General features: G+C 51.9%; 1 protein-coding gene across 1 annotated transcript; it reads right to left on the bottom strand.

Annotated features, from left to right (window-relative positions):
* Window positions 1-8,325: 8,325 nt before the first annotated feature.
* On the bottom strand, window positions 8,326-13,269 carry RPA2 (replication protein A2). Its single transcript, XM_055703615.1, has 9 exons — window positions 13,155-13,269; window positions 12,889-13,001; window positions 12,666-12,767; window positions 12,439-12,552; window positions 11,325-11,399; window positions 10,446-10,559; window positions 10,020-10,130; window positions 9,747-9,841; window positions 8,326-8,971 (listed from the first exon to the last, which is right to left on the bottom strand). The coding sequence occupies exons 1-9, from the start codon at window positions 13,168-13,170 to the stop codon at window positions 8,887-8,889; spliced, it is 825 nt and encodes a 274-aa protein (XP_055559590.1). The 5' UTR covers window positions 13,171-13,269; the 3' UTR covers window positions 8,326-8,886.
* Between the last annotated feature and the right edge of the window lie 24 nt (window positions 13,270-13,293).

The following is a 13,293-nucleotide window of genomic DNA, read 5'->3' as shown; positions in this document are numbered from 1 at the left end:
CATAGACATCTGTCCTATATTCTGGCATCCATCAGTGAAAGGTTTCAGTTGTGTTTGCAGAGTGGTAGAGGAGGAGGAGGAAGTCTTAAATACTAGAGCTGGTGCTCGAGCTTAAATAGTGCTCTGGTCATTCTGACGAATCTTGCTATGGCTGAAGTAATTTACTGTCATCTTGTAAAGACACCCAGGCAGGCAGCTGCCTGCACGTGTGCTGGCCTTTGAAGAACCGGCCAGTAACACTGGACTAGTCCAGCAACTTGGGCCATGGCTGGCCACGGCGGCTTTTCTGACTCAGTCTTGGCTGCAGTAGATTCCTGCCTGAGCTTCACCAGCTACTTCTAGATACATCAGAGGCCTTCCCTTGCTTGAGCATGGAGGAAATGGAAGCAGCATTTCTCCTGGTGGATATGTCCGTATCATGCCAGGGCAAGTCCTTTTTGAAAGAAGGCACAACTAATTTTCTTCACTGTCTGTAAAAGTAGTGTTTTTACAACGTGAAGGGGTAGCAGGAGCTCGTTCTCCATTACCCTTTCCCCTGCAGGCTTCCCAGAGTGCTCGCTGACGTGGACAGCAGTTTCAGGGTTCGGTGAAGATGAGGAAAAGCCTGGAAATGAGCTGTGTTTCCGTTGCCTGCTTCAGCTGGGACCCCGCAGGTAGCTCTGATAATTCTTGCTTGCTGACAGGTCAGAGAAGATTTGTGCTTCACTGCAGGGAGTGTCACAGACCTTCAAGGTAAGGATGTTTTTGGCTAAGAGACCAGTCTGCTTTGGGTCCTGGCAGCTGATGTCATCCCCTGGCTTGACATGTCTTCTGTGCTCGTCTGTCCGGCACCTGCTTGTGGGAGCGCAGTTCCCGCTGCTGTTTGAGGAGCCTCCTGCATGTTGTAACTTCAGCCCCCCAGTGCAGCCAAGCAGCAAAGTTTAGGACTTGGACAAGCAGTACAGGATGGCTTGGCGACTGCCTCAAAGCTGGGGAGGCTCCGCTTGTCTGATGCCCTCAAGGGAATTTCTTTAGGCAATTCTTGTTTCCCCAGTTGAGTTTAGATATCAGAAGAACAGGTAGACAACTTTGCTCCCTGTAGCTGCTCATGACTGGTGTGATTTTCATCCCTGTGACCTGAAGTTGGCCTGTTCAAGGCTAATTCCTGACTTCATGGGAGCTTCTCTCTGTCCTGCAGCACAAAGATCATCTGCCTGTCCCCGAGTACCTCTGCTTCTCCTACCCTTTCTTCCAGCTGTGCCATGTGAAGGAAATGGAAATAAACCCCTATGGGCAGGAGGACTGGTACAGTGAAGGGTGCTGACATCTAAATGCCTTGTCTCTCTGAGCCTGGGAATGCTCTCCAGAGGCCAAGGTGAAATGAGCAGTCAGAAAATGAGTGTCACAAGCCCAGGTGAGAAGTTTGAAGGCTCGAAATAAGTGGTAATAAAACCTCTGTGTTGTGTAGATGGTACCCTGTGGGTGAGAATAGGAAACCAGTGGTGTGTTCTCTCAGTAGCAATATCCACCAGCTGTCACCTGAGCGCAGGGCCAGGACAGAACATCATTGTGTCTCCCCGAGTACCTGCGGCAGGGGCTCGGGGGGCAGCGGGGAGGGTGTCCCGTACGCTTGGGGATTTTCTGTGGCCGGTGGCCATCTCAGTGCGGATCCTGGGCTTTGTTTAGGGCACGGTACAGCAGAGAGATGCGCCCGGGGCTTGGTCAACGTTTCAGTAGCACCGAGATGTGTCGCCTCCACCCGATACCGAGCGCAGCCCACGCTAGTGGCAGGGAGGTGCCTGGCACCATGCTCTGAATCTTTTCAAGAGAAATGCAGGACTCTGTGCGATGGGCCAGTCCGAACTGGAGAAGATGGAGCCAACCGGTTTGGTGACCGTTACTGTGCTGTAGAGCTTATCTGTCTGCTGCCAGTATCAGCTGCCAAAAAGCTCTTTGCGCTGCGCTGACCGGCTGTAAATGCTCCTACAAGATGCTGCCCGCAGGATCTGCCAGCGAATTTAGTGAAAGCTGAGATGATGCACGGCAACCCGTGTGCCAGGAGACAGCGCTGCGCAAAGGTTTCAGGCAAGCTGCTAACTTGCAGAAAGCTCTCCTTCACGTGCAGTACCTGCTTGCTCTTCCCTTGCTATGCTCACTCATCCGCTTAGGGGCACAGAAACTTCACGTGACTTACGTGAATCATTTGCTGTGTGCCCGCTCATTGCTTCGTCTTGCATTACGTGTTGGGGTGTTTTTGAGGGGTGGAGTGGGGGTTATGAATAACCAATTCCATTAATAACCAACCTCTAGTAAAAAGGGACATTTCTGCCCAGCCTGTCTTTTGCAAAAGGCAACTGAGTGGAACTGATAATGGTGGCAACCAGTTTCCTTATTTGATATCACCGGGCCCATCTGTTAGAGGGGTTTTATGTTCTTGTTACCACTTAACAACTGTATCTCAGTTAGTATGCAGAGCACAACTAGTTGTACTAAGATAGAGGCTTTACGGTTGCTTGCTGCTGAACAGAATCTTGGTCAAGACCATCACTCATCCCTAGTCCAGCATTTTAATTTCTGCAAACCACTTCCAACAGATTTTTCACCTGGATTTGGTCATGATGTGACCAACAACGGTGTGAACAACATGATGTGAACAACGAGTGTGTTCTGCTCTGCTCAGGCAAATGCATGACTGGAGGGGGGAAAAAAGCAGTTGCGTTGTTTCCTGGCTCACTGCATGAGGCAGGAGGTGGCAACTTCCTCAGATGCAAGTTCCCTGCTCCTCCTACTGTCCATCCTCATCACCCTTGTTACAGCCCTGGTGAGGACCAGGGTAAGAAACAAAGCTGCTCATGGGTCCTGGCTCGCCCACCGCCCTGTGCTGTGCTCCACGGTGCTACGAGACGGCTTGAAGTAGGAGAGGATCCTTCTGCAGGGTGACAGCACCTCAGCTGGGTCCTGTCACACACTGAACTTGGAGAACGTAAGACGGGTCTTGTGTAGCAAGATGATGCCAGTTGGCCTGAGCACAGGGCTGGGGAGCAAGTGGCGGGGGAAATGCCCGTGTGGTCTGGCAGGCAAGCGTGGACGGTGTCATCGAGGTGTGACCTTGCAGGGCTGCCAGCGCGCTGGGATGAGCAGCTTTACTGCTTGGTGCTCCCATTTCTTCCACTGCAACGTGCTGCCGAGTGGAAGGGCCTCGGGGTGCTGCCCTGCTGTCCCAGGGGACCCTCTGAAGGGGGCACCTGCTGGGTGGGATCACTCTGAATTTGCACTTGGAGAGGTGGAGACGGTGCTCATGAAGGGGACCCCCAGGCCAAGGACCATGTGTCTGGCCTAAGCCATCCCCTCCTCAGGCCCTGGTAGAGAAGTCTGCTGTGCACCCGCTTGCTGCGGGAGAGCGGGGGCCGTGCGTGGGAGGCGGGGGCTGGGTTCAGCTACCTGGGAAATAAAGCAGCAGTTCTAGGGCCCTGCTGCGGCTGGTCTGGCCCTCCCCTTGCAGGCAGAGCACAGAGGTGGGCGCCAGCCCGGCAGTGAGCAGGAGGAAGCAAAAATATTCCACCCATTGATCCAGCTCAAACCTTTGGCTGTGTTTGGGATGAAGGTGAAGGAGCCCTGACAAGTTTGCTGCTTTTTCCTCCTTGCAGCTGCTCTGTTGTTCCCGGGAGCATCTCAAATCTCAGCAACCTGCTACACGTGCTTCTGCGTGGCTGCAAAGCAATAACCTCCCTCCTCCACCCCCCGATGAAATTGGGCTCGCAGGTAAGCTACCAGGTGAGGGTAGCACCGCTGGCCCCAACGCAGAGCTGCTCAGCCCCGCAGCCTGTAGTGAGCCGACCTGAAAGTGTCTCTTCCCCTCCTCGCCCCGCTTCCCTGCAGCTTCCCTGCAGCTCTTCCCGTCCCTGAAGCGATGCTGCTTCCCCCTTGGCTCTGCCTTGCCCTGGCGCAGCAGCCTGGAGACCTGCTCCGAGGTCCCTCTCAGGGAAGGGCCAGAGGGCTTTGAGCTGCCCACGATTGCTCCCCATGGCCGTACTTGCACCTTATCCAGGGCTTGGACCCCTCCGTGACCCCTTTTATCTTCCCGGACTTCCCGTGGAGGTTTGCACACTGGGTGCCCTCAGCTGCCCTTTCACAGCCACGCTCTGCAGCGGGGGTATCGGCAGCCGCCTCAGGCACGTTTCCCTGCATCGCTCCCCTGCCCTGGGACCCGGGGGCTGCGGGACCGGCAGCAGGTCGCAGCGTTCCAGGACGTTGGTGAGCAGAGCTCTGGGGAGCTGCACTAGCAGTCAGGCTTCTGGAGCAGCTCTGCTGTGTTGGGTCCCTGGGAGGAAACCTCAGCAAAGAGCAGAGTCTGGTTATCTTTTCCGACCACAACCAGCTTGTTAAATGCTGAACTATGGGCTGCTGAGCTGTCTGGTTTAGGCCGCTGTACATTTCTGTAGTTTCCTATGACTGATTCGCAAACCAATTCTCTGTCCCCCTCCCACTTTCCCCAGACTGGCAGCAGAGCACAGTACGCAGGGGTGGCTGTGGCCAGGCTCTTCTGTCATGAACTGGACCAGCAGATCAGCAGGGGAAACCCTCGTTCCCTTCTGCAGCTGTGAACAAATGCCTCAGCTGTCCCAGAACCCACACTCTGGTTTGCCAGGGGTGCCCGCCCCAGCCCCAGTCACCTGTTCCCTGCAGAGAGGCCCTGGAGTCAGCCTGGCCACTGGGGTTTTGGGCCGTCTAGCCACGTGGCTGGTTCTTCAGGGCCTGTTTGCGAGTGCAGGGAGAGACAGTCGGTGTGCAGAGACCTTTGCTGTTGTCTGTTCAACTTACCCTGTGATCTCCAGAGCAGTACAATCCATTTAGCTCCTCCCTGGACTCTGCCTCAGAGCAGCAAAACGCACCCCAAGGGACAAGCTCTGCAACTCACAAAGTGCAGGTGACTTTTCCTTTCTGGTCCTCTGGTTTCTGGAAGCCACCCAGACTCCAACTACTCTGAGTCCATAACATGCATCGGTTACTTGCAGAGGCCAAATACAGCCCCAGGGCTCCACAGCACAACCTCCAACCGCCTCAACCCTGCAGAAAGCTGCCCGCTTTCCTCGGAAGCAAGCATCCCATGTGCTGCCAGGACACCCCCAGGCACAGAACACCTTCCCCCTGTTGTGCTGTGCGCTGTGTCCTCAGCTGTCACCCACGGGACCCTCCCGACAGCACCAGACCAGCATACAGCTGGGTGGCCACCGAGCTGCCAGCCCAGGCCCTGGGACACGGATCTCATTCTGCGCTGCCACCGTGGCTGGGCTGGCGTTACAGATGGAGATGATGGAGACGCTTTGGGGCCAATATGCCCTGGTGCTGTTTGGCACGTGGGGTGGGTCAGGGTTAGGAGGAAACAGGACCAGATGCTTTGCATGGTGCAAGCTATGCCTCCGCGGGGGCTCAGACCACCCACCGACATTTTGTCAGAAACCCACTTTCATAAGGCAGCAGCTGCATTTTTCTCTATACAGCCAAACTCACTTCTCACTGACCTAATTTCTCACCAAGGGTGTAGAAATGTCACGGCTTTAGGTTTTGCTGGACTTCTCATCTGTTTTTAACTGTGCTTCCAACTAGAACGTCTGTCCTAGACCTCCACAGTCCCCCTCCTGCTTGGAGTGTACTTCTTGCATGCTTGCAGATTCTTGGCACCCACAAAGGGCCCTGCTGCACTCATGGCACTGAAAGCAAAAAATTACCTGAAAACCCAGTAAGGACCAAAAAGATCCCAACTCTTCTTTTCCTAGAAGTCTGGCAAAGCCCCAGGAAAGTGGCAGAGACAAAGACCTCATAGTGCTGATGGGCATTAAGGAAAAAGAGCTGACAAGGGGAGAGCTTCACACCAAAAGGAAGCAGGTGTTTCACTCCTGCATCACGCACTGCACTCCTCTTTCAAGTCAGAGCTAGAAAAATAAACTTAAAATTTAATTTAAGATCAAACTCTTTTGTTATTTTTTTCCCCCTCACCCAGTGAAGAGTAGCTTTGGGTTCAGTTTTTTCAGTTCACGTCGTTCCTCACCCAGCACACAGGGCAGAGCCCCAGAGGTGCAGAGGACCTCACTCATTTGAACTTGGCTCGAGTCCTGGCTTGGGTTTGGGCTGGATTCCTTCTCTGGCTTTGGTTCTGCCCTGGGACTGATGCCCTCAGTATCAGCACTCTCTCCTCAAATCACACCATGGGAGGGACACTTGCTGTTGAGGTCCTTTCACTGAATACTCACCCAAGGAGGGAGAACCCAGCTCTCATCTGCAAACAGGCCTTAGCCATTCATTAACAGCATCTGAACTGTACGATCCGAGAATCACAGGATGGTTTGGGATGGAAGGGACCTTTAAAGATCACCTGGTCCAACTCCTTCCACTAGATGAAGCTGCTCAAAGCCCTGTCTAGCCCTGCCTTCCAGGGATGGGGCATCTACAACTTCTCTGGACAACCTGTTCCAGTGTCTCACCACTCTATATAAAAAAATCCTACCTTTCTTATGACTCATCTAAACCTACCACCCTCTTGTGGTTTAAAACCTTTGCCCCTTATGCTGTCACCACAGGACCTGGCAAAGTGTCTCTCCCCATCTTCCACATCGACGACCTTTATGTATTGCAAGGCGGCAAGAAGGTCTCCCTGGAGCCTTCTCTTCTCCCAGCTGAACCACCCTGACTCTCTCACCCTGTCTTCATACGATGTACAAAGCTTCAACCAAGAGATCCACCGCAGTGGCAGGAGCCAACAAGTCTTTAAGTCACCCCAGAATCCAGTTTTTCCTTCTGGGGGAAAAACTAATTGCTAACTGTGGCTGGGGAGAAGGTGGGCTCCTGGGAGGAGGAGGGAAGCAGAGCACAGAGGAAGCCAGAACGACTGAACATGCCAAAGTGTTTTTCCTTGTCTCCTTTACCTGAGCCACAACCATTCCGAGTTTGGACCTCACTGTTAGTTCACAGATAGTTTTAAATGCAAACTTCCTGTGAAGCAGCTGACACTTCTGCCCCCTAAGACCTATTCCAAATTGTCCCCCTAGCCGGACAACAGCAGGTGTTCCTGAATCCTTTGAAAATTGAACAGCAAATGGAGACTGGGCAAAGAAAAACTCCCTCTCCAGTCACATCGCAAGTGTTTTGTCCAGACACACAACTACTCTTTACTGCAAGCAAGCCCATTCACCTTCACTTCCAAAAATCCTCAGGGATTTTCTTCCTGACCTGCAAATTCCTGCAAAAGGGAAAATGAAAAGTGCTCTTGGCTTCTACATCTGCCAGATTCCGGAGCCCAGAAATTCACCTGTTCCACATCCGTAGCACAGTTTAGCCCCAGAAGTGCCCCACGGCTACAGCTGTGGCACCCCCTGGAACCCGAGCAGGGCAGCGGGTGCCCAGCATTAGTGCCAGGAGCAGATGCCCTGGGGCCGGCAGCCAGCCCCCAGTTACAAGCACACAGGGGGGAAGCTTTTTCAAAGCCAGGTCGCTGCACCAGTCCCACATAACAAACCCCCCAGCTCGCAGCTCCCCTGGCACCCAGAGCTGACCAGCCTGTCAGCCCAGTGACACCAGCCCTGGGTGCACGTGCTGGTTTTCCAGCAGGCACCATGTCCCTGGGAACCCGTCAGGCGGCAAAGTGCAGCGAACCAGGCTCCCACCTGGCAGGCAGCAAGCACATTTCAGCGTCTCAGCATTCAGCTCAGCGAGAGATGCCGGGCCCTGCTTGTCAGCAAATGTATTCGCCACAAAAACTGTGGCTTCTCCTGTGAGAACAGCTACACCTTATGGGGGTCATGGTGAAAAATCCTCCCGAGTATCTATGAACTCCTGAAGCGCTTCCATTAATAAATGCAAACCAGTTCCCAAAAGGCAGTTTTCAGCTTTGAATTTTACAGAACGGAAAGCACATCATGACTAAGAGGACAGAAATAAGCTGAAGCATCTGCTCTCAGCATGCTGCTCCCCTGAACAAGGCAGGACTGAGCAGAAACAGGAAATGCAAATCCGTTATCTCCACCCCCATACATCACCCACATGAACCCCAACCTTTCCTAACTCACCTAGTCCCACAAGATGTAACTGATTTGAGCTGCAGCTCAAGTGCTTTTGGGGTCAGAAATGGTCCTGGCTATGTTTGGAACACTGATGCAACATGTCGCTTTCTTCCATAGCACAATTATTTAATTTCTTAGTGTCCAGACATTCACTTCAGTTTGACCCTTTAAAGCAATTTACTTCAAAAGCTAAAAAAATAAGCGTAGTTTAATTCTGAAAGCATGTTTTTACCCACATGGCTGGGCTTTGTCTTCTTTTGGAAAGAAGAAAAGCCTCTAGAGCCACACGTGCATGCAAGACTACCAAGTTAAAATTTTATTGGAAACATTCAAAAGCTCTATTAACAAGATTACTTCATAGTACAAATACAGATTTAAATGCATAAACTAAACCAATTAAAAATCTATTCATGATTACTGTACATAAGTGGAATATTACTCTTGGCAATCCACTTTGTGAATGAAATAGAATGAAAGCTGGGTTAGGAGAAACAGCTCTAGAAACAAAAGACAATCGATCTGCTCAGGACAAGATTAGAAAGAGGTTCTTCTTTCTAACACAGGCATCCTCTAAGGAGACAAGAACAAACTGAAGGCTCTGAAGCTTTGAGGAGCTCAGTCTTCCCATGCCTGTTTATGCTTTCAGTCACATGGTCACAGCACATAATCAAGCCCAGTAAACAGAATCCTACATATTTTGCTCATCCTTGAATTCTAAGGAGGAGGCACTCATAGAGTAACTGGGACTTTCAGAGGCTAGAAAGAGCGAAGATTACCTTCCATGTCGCAAAGCTCTGCTCTGAATCATGGACAAGCATTTGCTTAGAACTAAAACCAGCTGGAAGTAACTTCAGTCAGTGTCTGTTGACTTAAAGTGATCATCATCCACAGTGGAGTAGATGTGTCCCTCACTGCTAAGGAATTCAACAGCTTGCCTTTGAAGATAAAAAAAAAAAAAAAAAAAAAAAAAAGTGACTGCTAACTAGTCTTTATCAGCACCTTTCTCTCAGGGATTTCCCATTTACAGACCCCATCCCTCCTGTTCCCTTCTGGCACCTGCCAAGGGAAGCTCTCGGTGGCTCTATCCTGTGAGCAGCTGAAGTGCTGCTCCCCCAGTCACTAGTACTGCAAGTTTCTCCAAAGCTATGGCAATGTGCTCCCCCCGCAGCTCTCAGGGTCTGCCTGCCACAGAGGGAAAGGTCACCACTCTGTGCTTCCCCAGTAAAAGCCGTACCTACCACTCTGCTTCAAAGGGGAGAGAACGCAGAAAGATAACAAATGTTAATTACTGTTTTTCTAAGTCTCGGGGAAGAGAAATTCCACGAGACAGCAAAGAAAAGAACAGGAGCAGTCTATTCCTGTGTGCAGCGAGCAAGGCAGTCCTCAAAAGAAGAAAATAACTGCTAAGGCACTGCAGTATTCCTAGGTACCTGTTACTTTGCTACCAAGCTGTTAAACAGCTTGTTTTGAAAATAGGGAACAAAGTATTTTATCACCCCTTCAACTGACAATTGCTCATTCTAAGCTGCTGGAGACTTCAAAAGATCTGGCTCACCACCACATCCTTCTGGGAACAAGTGAAACTACCGGCGCTGTTTCACAAATAAGGATCTGGGCTTGCCCGCTGTTTTCCTCTCTGCCTCCTTTTATCACTCCAGGAAGGACTGCCTGGATTTCCAGAACATCCTTCTTTCCTATGCTTCTACTTACTTGATTGTTGACATGCTCATATGGTGGAGCTGAAGTTTCAGCTCTTGAAGACTCATTCCTTCTGGGACAGGGCAATTTTTAATCAAGTTCAACACCTGGAAAAGCAACAACCACCATCAGCATACAGCTAAGCTTCTCTATCGCTGACAGACAGCAAAGCTGAGGAAGAACTTCCCGTCTCCAAAGGGTAATTGAGCTTGCATTTGTCTTACATCACACCACAGCAGCCTCTGCTGCGACTGCTGTGCTCCTGGAGAAGCTGCTTGCGCCCACCTGACCCTGATGTGCTGTGAGTCCGTTCACTCCTAGGCTGCCACCGGCTCCATAGCCCCCCACGTCACCTGTCCCAGTAGAGGAAAACGACTGAGGCACTCTTGATGCTGACTGAAATCACAAGAGTAAAACTGTTGCAGTTACACAGGCTGCTGCAAGCCCACAGCGTTAAGAGTTGGTGTTACTTCAGAGAGACAGTAATTAAAAATAGATTCCCAAAAGAAGCCACTAGAAATGGACTGCAACGCAATCTCTCCAAGGAAGCCAGGACTCCTGTTACACCTTTGCTGTAGCCCCCCAACAGCTTCAAGCTTTCCAGCCCAACTGGTACGCAATTTCCGCAATGAACCAAGAGGTCCCTCCCTTTGGGAGACAACCAGTAACCCAGCAAGGGCCGTGACAGAATCAGGATCTTCAAGTACATACCGTACGATTTTTTCTGAGGATCATATGCGCATGGACAATCTCTAGCATGTGTGTGGTGAACTCATTCATGTTTTCCACAGGCATCATCTTAAATGCCACCAAGCTTTTCTTATTCTTTCAGAGGGAGAAAAAAACAACAACAACAAAGAAAAAAAATTAACATCACAGCAACAGGAACATGCTTAGCAGCCAATCCAACCACTCCATCCAGGAACAGGGATCGTGGTGGTTATGGAGCTTGTCTGCATGTAACTAGTCCAAAATTTTCTGACTCACATTTTGTGTTGGCTTTGCCTGGGACAGAGTTAGTTTTCTTCATAGTAGCTACTATGAAGCTATGTTTTGGATTTGTGCTAAAAACAGTGTTGATAACACAGGGATGGTTTTGTTATTGCCAAGCAGTGCTTACACAGAGTCAAGGCCTTTTCTGCTTCCCACTCCACGGCACCAGCAAGGTTGGGGGGCACAAGAAGCTGGGAGGGGACACAGGCAGGACAGACTGACCAAATGGATGTTCCAAACCATATGACGCCATCCTCAGCATATAAAGCTGGGGGAAGGAGAAGGAAGGGGGGACGTTTGCAGTGAAGGTGTTTGTCTTCCCAAGTCCCTGTTACACATGATGGAGTCCTGCTTTCCCAGGGATGGCTGAACACCCGCCTGCCGATGGGAAGCGGCGAATTAATTCTTCGTTTTGCTTTGTTTGCATGTGCAGCTTTTGCTTCACCTATTAAACTGTCTTTACCTCAACCCATGAGTTTTCTCACTTCCATTCTTCCAGTTCTGTATTCTAAAGGGAGCCCACTAACACTATGTCAGACGACCAATGCACCACTGCACCAGCCTCGTGACTTGGAGTCATGGGTAACATGATCTTACCTGGAAAGACCGAAGATGACCAGCTACTTTTACATAAGTTCCTGGAGGTATCACAACATTCTCACCACCTGCCTCCTGGCAGAGAGGAAAAGGAGAAAAGAGGGTTTTGCCAATTCAGGTTTCCATTTCTCAATTACCACAATAAATTATCTGGGAAAGGAGGCTTATCTCAAGCATGCATTCCTACGTTCAGTAAGAGCAGTTAGGTAAACATAACAGTAAATGAAAAACAGAGAAAAAAAAAATATTGGCTCGTTTGAACACACTGTAGACCTGAAAGGAGTCAAAACCAGTCATCTGCTCTGCTCTCTCTGTCCGCTTCCAAGAGACCTCCACAGAGCAACAAGAGGAAAGAACCCTCAAACAGTAAAAAAAGCAGGTGTTCAACTATATAACTTGGCTAGGGGAATGGAAGCAGGACAGAACCTTTTCTGAAGTTGTGATAAATTTGCAGTTAAGACAGCTTAATCTTAACTCGAGTTAAGCCAGAATATCTGCCTAATTACTTTCCCCAAAGTCATTCAACTGAACTCAGCTGTCTGCCTACAAATACGTGTTTCATTAACATGGGCTAGCTTTAAAGGTTTGCTATACCAGCATGAGAGTCCAGTGGGAGTTATCAGCATTTCAGGAGTCATGCATCAGAAAACAAGACAACACTCATTGGTACACATCTTCACATCTATCACTGAGCCACCAACAAATTCCTGGTTCACTCTCTCCTTGTATTATTCCTCCACAGAAGTACTGAGCACGCATCTCAGTTCAGCTACGAAGTAACAGTTGAGCTTCAGCAGCTGAACTTTAAAAAATTATACAAAGTGATTCAACATAGAATCACGCATGGACTACAAAACAGGAGAGTCACATACAGTACACCAGTGATCTCTGCTACAGCAGATTCTCCCTTGGATTTTGGAGGCATGTTATCCCTACAACACTCCTCAGAAAACCCACGTTTTTGATAAAAAAAAGTCCTGCAAGGAGTGAGGAGTTGGACTTGATCCTTAAGGATCCCTTGCAGCCTGAGATATTCTATGATTCTGTAACTTTCTTCACTGCTCCCACAAGCTTTTAAAGAAGCGTGTTGGCAATGAACTCGATGTTTACTTACATCAGTATCAACCCACTGCCTAACGTCCATCGGGGCCGCGGTCATGTCGTCCACCTTGTAGAGGATGTTTGTCGGTGCCTTCTCGGCGTGCCGAATGACGCCCACGATGGTGACCTGCCTCGGGAAGGGGGGGCGGTTACCCGGGAAGGGGGGACGGCTACCCGGGAAGGCCCCGAGAGGCACGGCTGTCCCACCGCCCCCTCCCGCCCGCCGTTCCCGGCGCCCACCTGGGCGATCTCCATGTCGCAGATCCGGAAGGTCTCGTCTCCCTGCTCGGCCGCCAGCAGCTGCGACACGGTGCAGGGCACGATGTTCTGCGAGCGGATCCTCTGCAAGTGGCAGCGGGGCCGTCAGCGGCGGGGCCGTCAGCGGCGGGGCGGCCGCCCCCTCCCGCTGCCCCGGCCGCCGCTCCGCGCTCCGGCGCCGGCCCAGGCCCCGCTCCCGGCCTACCTGCTTCTTCTCCGCCTGCGTGCCGGCGGGGGAGCCGAAGCCGCCCGGGGACTGCGTGTAGCCGCCCGCGGGCGCCGAGGGGCCCACGCTGCCGTACCCACCGTCGAAGGTACCTGAGGGGGGAAGGAGAGCCGGTGAGGCGGTGGAGGCGACGCCCCCCCATCCCCGCCGCCATTAACGGGGCGCGGCAGCGGCGGCCTCAGGGCCCCTTCCCCGGGGTCCCCCCGCCCCCCTGCCGCCCCCGGCCCGGCCGCCCCGGCCCGCACCGTGCCCCCTCCACATGGCGGCGGCCTCTCGCTGGGCGCCAACCGGCCCGCGCGCTCCGCCCCTCCCCGCGCCGCCGGCTCCCGCCCAATCCGTGCGCGCCGCTCCCGGCGGCCGACAGCCAATCGCGGCCCTCCGTCT

This window comes from Falco cherrug, chromosome 3, assembly GCF_023634085.1.
Source record: "Falco cherrug isolate bFalChe1 chromosome 3, bFalChe1.pri, whole genome shotgun sequence".
NCBI lineage: Eukaryota > Metazoa > Chordata > Aves > Falconiformes > Falconidae > Falco > Falco cherrug.
This window is presented reverse-complemented; position numbering and strand designations above follow the sequence as displayed.